Below are 12164 nucleotides of genomic sequence, written 5' to 3'. Positions count from 1 at the left end.
AGGGAGGAAGAGGGAAATGGAGAGGCTTTGTAGGAAGTAATCTTTCAGATGAATGGAACTTCAGTGAGAAGTAAAGTTTTGCTACACTGGAGATAAGAAAGAGGAAAAATAACTTTCTTTAACCATAGACTGCAGATATGATGACTCTGTAAGGAGTCCAGTGAGCCTAGGTTTTTAAATTTTCACCCCATAAAAGAAAGTCTATTCTCCATTTTCCGAAAAAGAAAACATATATGGAAGATAACAAGCTAATATTTTTGATACAAGCCCTAAAAAAGAAACTGATAAAGGATTATTAAATAATGGTCAGTAAGCTATTAAGAAAAAGTCAGCATTGACTTTACCTTAAACTAATTTCATTCACTTTTTTGATAGCATTTAAAATTTTATAGATCAAATCAATTCATTTTTTTGTCTCTCAAAATATCCTTGGGGATATAAAGAGAAATTGAAGGCAATAAAAGTACTTGGGTTGAAGTCAGTTGTAAAATACCTGTAACTGTTACCTAACCGGGTAGAGAGCAGAAGTGGTCTTCTGGGAATGTTGTTGGTCTGCCCCACTGCTTCGTGTCTTACACATTGTTTGGATGAGAATATACAAGATATTTTCATTTGTAGATGGCACAAAATTGACAAAAAGACCAAGATCCAATAGATTGTAATGTTGACATAAAAACTAATCAAATGCAGTCATGAAATAAACTAATATGTGTGTGTGTGTGTGTGTGTGTGTGTGTGTGTGTGTGTGTGTGTGTCCCCCAAAGAAATTCCATAGCATATAAGGGCTGGAGCAAATCCGGTATAGTAACACTTCATGTGATGTGCTATTTACTGGCAATACTAGATTTAGATTGTCCAGGTTCCAGGAAGTAATACATCCAACGTCCTCTGCTGTGGTTAGGTTACTTTTGAAATAATAATATATTCAATTCAAGTGCCAGAGTACCATATTTAAAAAGGATTTTGATAAACAGTTGCATAAGGCCCAGTTGAAAGGAATAGAGATATTTAGTCTTAGGGAGCATGCTAGTTTAATTGAGGGATGTAGATAGGATTGGCATTAATCAAATATGCCTTTTAACAATACTACTTTGTCTGAGAGGTGGAGGACAATTGGAAGGGACAAGAGTAAATACTGAGACTAGAAGGGAGAGACTACAGTAACCCAAGTGAGAGATAAAGGATATTTGGCTACTGGGGGAGATACAGATAAGTGGAGAGAAATCCAACAGGAGTAGGATGGGTTGGATATCCATCCATGGGACACAGAGGCAGGGAAGGAGATACAGTTGTTTTGGGAACATTATGTACAAGATGCTGGCAAGGCATTTTAATGACAATGATCAGTCAAACTGCTGGACATTCCAATCTGCTATACAGAACAATTAAGGTAAGAGATAAGGATACAGGAGGCATTTGAATAAAGTGAATATCAACAGCGACATTAATATGACCTTTTACACTTCGCAGATCACTTCAGCACTCAGTAACTCAGTTGGTATTTAATATAACTCCCCGCAATGAAGCAGGTCTTAATATGGCATTCTAGAAACATGAAAATCAAAATTATGTCATGTAAATTTGCTTATAACACTAGTAAGCTTTTAACACTAGTAAGTGACAGAGCCAGGACTTGAAACCAGGTTATCTGACACCAAATTCTGAGATTTTTGGTGTGTGATTTTTATTACACTACAGAGCCTATGCAATGAGGATTTGAGCTGTAGAAGATGAGTTTCCAAGGGGAGGAAATATGGTCACCACAGCTTAGGACACACCTATTTTTAGGGACTGCAAAGAAGAGAGCAGAGTAAAGGAAAAAGCGATGGAGAAAGTGACTGGAGAGTATTTGGCACTAGAAACCAGGTGGTGGGCAGAGGGTGGTGAGCTCCTAGAATGAGGGAATGGCTAGCATTTTCAGATATTACCCAGAGGATCAGCATGTTCATTGCTAAGAACAGATCACTTTCTTTACTGCACATTTTGCTTTTCTCATTTCATGCTCATTCTCATTTCACACATTGTGGCTTTAGATCCTGACTAGATTGTAAGTTCCTTGAGGGCAACATCCAGGTCTTATTTTCCTTCTTGTCTCTGTACTGCCTAACACAGTGATATACATAGGCTAATAGGAAACGTGAAAGCTCTCTGCATGCAGGTAATTAATCATCACTAAAATTTTTCCAAAGGCACAGTCGCTAGTGCCAAAAGCACATTTGTTTAAAATGTGTGCTTAACTTTGAATGAATCTGCCTAAATGATGCCATCTGTTCTTAGGCAGTTTCAGAAACATTTTAATACAATTTTACCTTTAAAAGGAGAAACGTAGGGCCATGCCTATGAGACATAAAGACATCCTTAAATAAACACAGAGCAGACACCAGCACATCCAATAACACTTAAAAAGCTCCACATAAAGAATGTTTTCTGAGGTTTAAGAAATTTTTATCTAAGAGGACACCAACTGCTACTTCATGCAGAAAATATTTATGAGAAGTTACAAAACTGTAGGCACGGACTCCTACAGCATATTACTGCATTTTAATTACAGACTCCAGAATATACAATTTTAGTTTATGTGAATCTCATATTCCTTTGAAATGGGTACACTCTACCAATATTAGTTTATGGCTCACATTTTATGGTGGTTTCAGAATATCAGTTTCGAAGCTGAAGTCTCCATGTTATTTGTTTATATTGATTGTCAGTTTGACTTTTGTTACAGTATTGTAGGATTTATTGTTGTGCGACTATCACAGTGAAATGAAACCCATGTTTAAGTTCTGCAAATAACTTACAGTCACTTCCAAAACACCTCAACTTAGGTTCTAAATTTGAGTTTGCGGTTTTACATGCACAGTTATTTGCTGATCCACTTTAGCAGGCAAAATCACACACTGGCCAGGTTTGGGCATAGTTATTGTGGCAACAAGTAATGGGTCAAATTTTCAGCCTGTTTAACTCACTAGCTACATCATCATCACCAAAACTATGCCAGCATTTTGACATCTGTTTATTTTGCTAGTTGGTGTAAATCAACTCTGGTGTATATCAGGAATATATATTTACAGAAAGAATTTCTGGTTGAATTTCCATTCAAATATGTTACCCTGTCTGCACACATGTGCATCCATATTGAAATTCTTTGGTTAAATCTCATTTTGCAAAGGTGGAGATCTGAACATATTTACTCATATGAATACTCATTTGGAATGTTTTTAGTTTTTTTGTTGTTTGAGAGGATGGTACTACTAACTTGTCACTTGTATCTTGAATCAGATTAATTTCTTTCTTGTTCCAAAAAATGTAAAACACAAAAAAGTACAGAGAATAATGTGACCAACATCCATGTTTTCCAATCCAGGATTTGCTTCTAATAATTTTTAACTAAATGAAATAGAATATTGCAGATAAAGCTGAAGTCCCTTTCTTGGCCTCTCATTTCCATCCCTCACAAACCACAACTGCTATCATTAATTTGCTGTATCCTTCTGGTCCGTGTTTTTATACTTAATGACCTAAGTTATAGCTTCATGAACAATAGATAATATTGCTTTTTTAATTATGTAAATTCAATCATAGTGTTCATATCATTATTTAACTTGCTATTTTTTCTCAGCATTCTATTTTAGAAATCCATTTATGTCAATCTATCCCAAGTTGCTTTAACATCTCTGTAATTTGAATTATCTCAGTTTACTAATCTTTTCTGCCACAGATGTCTACTTAGGTTGTGCATCTTGCACCAATTTCTTGCTAACCCTAATAATGTTACAGTGAATGTCCACATATATATGTCCTTATCGCATATCATGCATATATATATATATAGATATATAGATATACACACACACACACACACACACACACACACATATATGTATACCTGCCCAAGATTTCTCTCTAGGAAATGTATCTAGTAGTTTATTGATGGCTGTGGGTTATATGTATTTGGAACTTCACCACATATTATCAGATTGCTCTCAAAATTTATTCTTAATTTATATTTCCACCAGCAGTACATAAAATTTCCCATTTCCTTATATCACCAACAACACTTATTTTGTTAGACTTTATTTTTTAAACCTTATGGTTCTAAGTTATGTGGTTCTGATTATGTATAAATTTGAGCATTTTATCAAATATTCATTAACCATTTCTAGATTTCTTCTTTATGAGTTACCTAGTCATATCTTTGCTTACTTTTTCTCACTGCTTTGCAAGAGTTCTTTATTTTATTTATGTATTTATGTATGTATGTATGTATTTATTTATTTATTTTTGAGATGGAGTCTCACTCTGTCACCCATGCTGGAATGCAGTGGCGTTATCCTGGCTCACTGCAACCTCTGCCTGTGGGGTTCATGGTATTCTCCTGCCTCAGCCTCCCAAGTAGCTGGGATTACAGGCATGTACCACCAATCCTGGCTTTTTTTTTTTTTTTTTTTTTTTTTTTGTATTTTTATTACACAGGGGGTTTCACCATTTTGGTCAGGCTGGTCTCAAACTCCTGACCTCAAGTGATCTATCCACCTTGGCCTTCCAAAGTGTTGGGATTACAGGCGTGAGCCACCGCACCTGGCCGAGTTCTTTATTTATTATTAATGTTTTGTCAGCCATATGTATTGCAAATATCTTCTAGTGTTTTAATTTTATGGTGGATTTTATCACACTGAAGTTTTTACATTTTGGATTATCTTGGTCAAATATTTTAAATCAATTTATTTTTGTGTTTTATGTCTTAAAGTATCCATTACTTCCTTGGGTTGATTACAATATGCTTCCATGTTTTATGGTATTGGTGCTAAAGTTGTGTTATTTCACACTTAAAGCTTTAATCTATTCTGGAATTTCTTTGTGTGCATAGTGTAAGGAAGCAATCTAAGTCTTTTTCAAGGTGGATAGTTGGTTATTCCAGCACCATTTACTAAATCAGTGCATCCTTTCTTCACTGTGGTATGATGTCACATCTGTCCCATACAGAGCTCCTCAGTGACCACAGCATGTCTCACTGACCTAGCTGTCTGCTCCTGCACCAGCACCACACTGTTCTAATTACTGTAGCTTTGTGGTATACCTTGATAAATGGCAGGAAAGTCCCCTTTTATTGTTATTCTTTCACAGAATTACTTTTCTTTTTTTCTTTTTATTTTTTGATGGAGCAACTTCAGTAAGGAAGTGTAAACAGTATTACTTTTCATTTTATTTGAAGATTTCTCTCCTGTATGCCATTTAGGATCAATTTGTCTTTTTCTGTAAACAAAACCTGTAGCATTTTTATTTCAATTGCATTGAATGTATAGGTTAATATATAGACATTTACATATAGATTAATTTTGAGTTTTGTCATCTATGAAATGGTGCATTAATATCCTACACACCATTTATTCCAGTTTTCTTTGTCGTTTAATATTATCTTACCATTTTTCCTATAAATTACATATCCTTTAGAAAATTCATCCCTTATTATTTCATTGTCTTTCTTGCCATTGTGAATAATATTATATTTTCTGATTAATCATTGCTCTGAGTTATTAGAACCTCATTTATTTTATATATTCATCTCACATCCAGCAACCATGCTAAACTTTTTAGTTCTTAGCCATTTGTTTGGAGATGCTCTTACATTTTCTGTGTAGACCACCATATTTTTTGCACATAATGACATTTTTAATTTCTTTTTTTCCTACTATTATGCCTTCTATTTCTTTTTCTTGTTTATTATATTGTCTAGGGCATCCACTTTAGTGTTGAGTAGTAGCAGTGATGGTAGGTTTCTTTGTCTGTGGCTTTTGTTTACAATTCTGATCATGAATTTTTCTGATACACACATTCTCACCTCTTTTCCCATGAGGTTAACGTTAAGCATTTTCAAGCATTAAGCCAAGGTTAATGCATGGATTATAGACAGGTAATGAAATAAAGTTATATTGGCAAGAAGACTCAATCTATACCTCATTAGAACTCTTTTCTCACTTTCTGAGTCAACCCATCCACATTTGTCATCAGTAATCCAAGAGGTAATACATTAAAAAGAACTTACGTCAATGGTCTCAGTTACAAGTGGTTTTGCTCCAATTGACAGTTGGCTTCATGGGAAATGTCTTATCACTAGAAATATTATTTTAAATATTTTGATATTCTTCAAAAATTTTCATTGTTCAAATAATTTTTGTTTTGCAATTTTTTTATAGACTCCTATGAACCAAGCTTCAACCCGTTCCCACTGCATTTTCACCATTCATTTGTCAAGCAAGGAACCAGGATCTGCAACTGTACGACATGCCAAACTCCATCTGGTTGACCTGGCTGGTTCAGAGCGAGTCGCAAAGACTGGAGTAGGGGGCCATCTTCTAACAGAGGCCAAGTATATCAACTTGTCACTACATTACTTAGAACAGGTAAAATGGGCAGAGTGGACTGTATTAATAACTATAGCTACCATGTGTTGACCACATACTATGTATCAGGCTTTCCATTAGAATTTTTTTTATTATGATGAAATATATATAACATAAAATTTGCCATTTTAATCATTTTTAAGTGTACAACTCAGTGGCATTAAGTACATTCATAAAGTTGTATAACCATTGGCACTATCCGTTTCTGAAAGTTTTTTATAATACCAGACAGAATCTCCCCATTCCCCCATACTCTAGTCCCTGGTCATCTCTACTCTACTTTCTGTCTCTATGAATTTGCCTACTCCAGGTGTCTCGTGTAAGTGGAATTATGCAACATCTGTCCTTTTGTGTCTGGCTTATTTCACTTAGCAGAATGTTTTCAAGATTCATCCATATTGTAGCATGTATCAGAATTTCTTCCTTTTTTAAATTGAACAATATCCAATTGTATGTCTATGTCACATGCTGTTTATACATTCATCTCTTGATGGATACTTGCATTATTTCTACCTTTTGGCTATTGTGAATAATGCTGCCAGAAACATTGGTAGATCTACTAGCATTTTGTATATACCATTTTATTGAAACCTCACAACAGCCCTACATTGCAGGTGTTAGTTACTATCCCCCTCATACAGATTTTAAAATTCAAGTCTTCCAAAGGCCTTCCCACAAGATTATCCAGCTAGGGGAGGGTGAGGATTTGAACCTAGATTTACTTGGCTTCACAGCCTATACCTCTTTTCACTTTTTGTCTTACTGCTTTATTGTAAAACTTAGTAGTTGGTGTAAATAGAGGTTACAAATGGCTTCCTTTTGCCTGTTTTCAGGCTAGTAGATTAATGATGGGAACATGACTTTGAGATAACCGACATGTTTTCTGCTTGGGGAGACTTCATTTAGTTGATAATTTTGACCCCATGATGGTTCTCTTAGCCTTGTAGCTTTCCCTTCCTACTTCTACCCCAGGCTGATTACAATCCACCCCAGTATGTGCTCTATTTTTAATTTCTGAATTTAATGCCAGGGGAGAGAACATTCATCTGAATTTAGCTAAATAAATCTTTCAGGAAAAAAAATTCATCTCTAAAATGAGTGGATTGAATTAGATGATTTCTCAAGTTCCATTTAGCTTTTTGAGTATAAGGGCTGTGAGATGAATGTTAAAGATGGCAACTACTTCCAAATTCTAAAAAAATAAAATAAAATAAAAAATAAGAAACATGATCAAAAATTAGAGTGGAGAAGTACAGAGTCTTTTGAGGCAGAAGGACTTGTTAACAAATGTTGCAGCTAAAAGATTAGAGGGGAAAAAAATAAAACCTTTTTTTAACTGCTTAATGAATCCTTCTGAGACTGATGTTGCCTCAATGTTAAATGCTATGTAATCATCACATTGGCTAAAAAAGCAGATGGAGAGAAACTTAAGGGACCCTATCTGAACAAGGTGCACATCCAACCAGATGAATCCCAGTCAGGCAGCACCCAGAGATTAAGGCCTGCCTGGTATTCAGATTATTCTAGTGTTTTTAACAAGAGTCAGCATTCCTAAGCTCTTTCTTCCTCAAATATTACACACTACTTATACTTAACAGAGCTTTTTACTTAATAGAACACTTATAGAACATTGATATGAAAACATAATGGACTGTATTCAAAGTGCTGTATTTCAAAGAAATGTGTCTGCTTGTTTTGGATGGTAGCACTGTCTGTTTTAATTTCCATTATATCCATCTGTTCATACAAAATTAGGTTCATCAGTTGAATCAGACTTCCCACCAATTGTAATCACTCGAGAGAAATGTTCTTCCCTTAATTCTTTTTTTTTATTCTGTAAGCCTTTGCAAGCTGCTATGTGTCACTGAAACTATTCCTCTCCTCACATTTCTTCTCTTCAAAATTCTTACGACAGCCTCGTGTGAGTAGTCTTGGGGGCTATGTGGCATTGGATTTTCTATATCATTAATTTATTTATGAAACAAATATTTATAATGACCTACCATGTGCTGAGGGCTGTGCTAGGCACTGGAGCCTAGTGTGGACAAAATAGAAACAGTCCTTTCCCCAAAGACCTCATGGTCTAGTGTAGGGAGACATGAATTAAAGACGTAATCTTTAAGTATGTGGCTGTAAGCCAGGTAAGAGCAGTGAAGAGAAAGTAAAAGGAGTGAGAGGAGCTTGTAGCAGGGTATCTGACCGAGACTGAGGAGGTGAGAGTTGAAGATGGTTTTCTTAGGGCCTGATACCACACAGAGGAATGAGTAGAGGTGAGCCAATCAAGGATGGGGCAGAGCATGTCAGGCAGTGGGAATTGCAAGGCTGTCAGCTCTTAGCTCCAGCCCAGGGGCATGAATTTGCTCAGGGTCTCAATGACATTCACATGTCATTGCCCCTTGGTTTCTGTAACCGATGTTTCATTTTCACCCACTGCATCACTCCAGCTGTTAACCATTTACACTGATACACAAGTGTCTTCACAGGAAAAGAGGAGGTTCAACATAAGATAATAGAGAAGAGATTAATGGGAGAGGAAAGAACATAAATATGGAAAAACTAGTCTGTGAACATGGAGATGTGAGGCTGAGTAAATCTAGGAGTAGCTGCTAGAGAGCAAGTAGGTCAGTAGAAGAGAAATTTTTGAATTTCACACAGAAAGAAGAGAAAACCAAACAGTACATAGGAATAAGAATAATAAAGAGAGTGGGAAGATGTTTAATGAATAACAAAATTCAAGGACTTTTGTTAATCAATTTCTCTTTATGTAGTACTTTATTATGGGACTAATGAGACTGGAAGTGTAACACAATTTAGTTTAATTAGCTTCATTCATTCGTTCATTCAACAAATTGTGATTGAATGTTTACTGGGTGCTGTGAGTTACGTTAGACAATGGGGATAAATGAATGACTGAGAAGTAGGCAGGGCTATCATGTTAGCCAGCAGAACAGCAAAGCATACAAATAAATACTTAGCAATATAGTAATTTAAAACCTGTAATGGAAATCCATATGAGTGTTGGTAATAAATTATATCCCTATCCCCTCTTTCTCAGTTTAAATATATAAGACAGAGATGGAATGAGAAACCATTTGGTAACTTGCGTTACCTTAATTAGCCTACATTGGTTCCACAAATTCCACGCAGCATTATAATTACTCTTTTGGCCATAACTGTGAGACCTCACACCTGCTCAAAGGGTGCAACCTCTCTGAGTTGAATGGACTTTATTGCGTTCACAAGTAAATAACTTTCTTTTTGCCAGAGTATGGTTGGTTTTGGAGTTCTCCTTGTATATGCAGTACTTTTTCCAAAAAGTTTCCTCAAAAACATTTTAAGCCACAATAACAGGGTACATCTTGGCCTTAGAAATTGAGTTCATGGGAGGAAAAGGGAGACATACATACTTGTCCTAAATCTCACCAAGTGCTCCTGGTGTGACCCATAGCCTCTATCAGCCCAAACATCAAGTGAGAAACCACTGGAAATGAAGTGCTTGCTCTGTACTGCTACAGAAATCAGAATCAGAGTTGCCTTCAGCCATTTATTAAACATAAATGGGACTTTTTCAGAGTTTTAGTTTCCATTTAGCTTCCACTGAATGTGTTGTGTTCAGGAGAAAAAGTAATGGTGTCAGTGCCAATTGTAACACTCCAAATTTTGTCAATTTTCATAGGATAATTTTCCAAACACTTCTGAGCTCTATTTTTTTTAAAGTCTTTAACTCATTAAATAGTAAATAGCATTATTGATTGCAGGCACAGTTTCTAGGTACTTGGAGTTATTATTAAGCATAATGTGAGGTTCTACTCCTTGTCAGTTAGAGAATAACTTCAGGAATATTTACCATTGTATTTGTACATGCAATCTAAGATGGAAGGAAACAATAAAAATGTTAGGTTTTTTTTGTTTGTTTGTTTGTTTTTTTTTTTTTGAGACGGAGTCTCGCTCTGTCGCCCAGGCTGGATTGCAGTGGCGTGATCTCGGCTCACTGCAACCTCCGTCTCCCGGGTTCACGCCATTCTCCTGCCTCAGCCTCCCGAGTAGCTGGGACTACAGGTGCCGGCCACCACGCCTGGCTAATTTTTTGTATTTTTAGTAGAAATGGGGTTTCACCGTGTTAGCCAGGATGGTCTCGATCTCCTGACCTCGTGATCCACCCGCCTCAGCCTCCCAAAGTGCTGGGATTACAGGCATGAGCCACTGCGCCCGGCCAAAAAGTCAGGTTTTATGACCACCGCATTTTCCTGTGCCTTTCAGATCATTTGGCTCCTGCCCAATTTAAGAACTCACAGCAGCCCCACAAAGAATAATCTACCTCTGCCTCTTTCCTGAATACCTGCCATTTCTGGATCATTCCAAAGTTTTACATCTGCTCCAGGTGGGCTGGGCTTATAGTATTCCTAAAGCTCCTTGAGAGCTGATAAGGTACCTTCTCAGGGTCCTCTTCTAAAGAAATGGCCCAGGACTGTGTTTATATGATGAAGATTAGTCTTCAAACGTTTCATAAAGAACATTTCATAAAGAACATTCCCTTCCATATCACTGAGTGCTTTTTTGCTTACTAAGAACTATTCCAGAAATTATCTCTATTAATCTTTAAAACATTTTTGTGAGATAGACATTCCAATACCACTTTTACAAGTGAGGGAACTGAGGCTCACTTTATTTAAGAGGCTCACTTTATTTAAGAGATTTCCCTAAGATGACTGCCTTCATTTTCTCCATTTTTAAGACTATATTTTCTAATCCATAATTCCAGTTTGATCTCTAATTCTTTTTTTTTTTAATTATACTTTAAGTTTTAGGGTACATGTGCACAATGTGCAGGTTAGTTACATATGTATACATGTGCCATGCTGGTGTGCTGCACCCATTAACTCGCCATTTAGCATTAGGTGTATCTCCTAATGCTATCCCTCCCCCCTCCCCCAACCCCACAACAGTCCCTAGAGAGCCCTTTCTAGAGAGGACAAGGAATTGCCTCTGCAATGTCCATAACAATGAGAAGCACGGCCAGGAGCCCGTCCCAGCTCCCCAGGTAGATCCTGACTGATCTAAGTGAATTGGAGCCTGTCTTTCTCCTGGCTACAGTGATTAGTTCAAGGATGGGCCCAGGACCCAAGCTCATATCTGCTGAAGCTCAGGAATTTTGTTTAATGATTAGGGAAAAAGAATTCTTTCTCACCTAAGTTAAGAATAAGGAAGTATATAACATCAGGGCTTTTGGCAACCATTGTGGGGCCACAAGAAGAGACTGACTTCTACCACATGGAAGATATAGCTGAGATATAGGCAAAAACTAAGTCCTTGATAGTAGCATTAATCTTTTGTTTCCTTCTAATCTAAAGCCTTTCCTGTTTCAATCACATGAACAATAAATTTCCCTTATAATTAAAACCAGTTTGGGTTACATTTTCTGTTTCTTGCAACCAAAAGCAAGTTTACTAACACATGATTTAATTTAATATCAACAGGGGTTGGGCATGGTGGCTGACACCTGTAATCCCAGCACTTTAGGGGGCCAAGGTGGGTAGATCACTTGAGGTCAGGGGTTTGAGACCAGCCTGGCCAACATGGTGAAACTCCATCTCTACTAAAAATACAAAATTAGCTGGGCATGGTGCTGCATGCCTGTAATCCCAGCTACTCGGGAGGCTGAGGCTGGCAAATCGCTTGAATCCAGGAGGCAGAGGTTCCAGTGAGCCCAGGTCGTGCCATTACACTCCAGCCTGGGCAACAAGAGTGAAACCTCCATCTCAA

At 36.9% G+C, this 12164-nt stretch overlaps 1 protein-coding gene across 3 annotated transcripts in view; it reads left to right on the top strand.

Moving 5' to 3' along the window:
• KIF6 (kinesin family member 6) overlaps positions 1–12164 on the top strand; it is a 386628-nt gene that overhangs the window by 125141 nt on the left and 249323 nt on the right. For all 3 annotated transcript variants that reach the window (XM_054492899.2, XM_054492898.2, XM_054492897.2), the window contains exon 7: positions 6195–6401. In XM_054492899.2, the coding sequence (XP_054348874.2) occupies positions 6195–6401 (207 nt within the window). The remainder of the gene's footprint in view (positions 1–6194; positions 6402–12164) is intronic.

The sequence above is a fragment of the Pongo pygmaeus genome, chromosome 5, assembly GCF_028885625.2.
Source record: "Pongo pygmaeus isolate AG05252 chromosome 5, NHGRI_mPonPyg2-v2.0_pri, whole genome shotgun sequence".
Classification (NCBI taxonomy): domain Eukaryota; kingdom Metazoa; phylum Chordata; class Mammalia; order Primates; family Hominidae; genus Pongo; species Pongo pygmaeus.
Note: the sequence above shows the minus strand (reverse complement) of the source record. Positions and strands in the feature narration are given on the sequence as shown.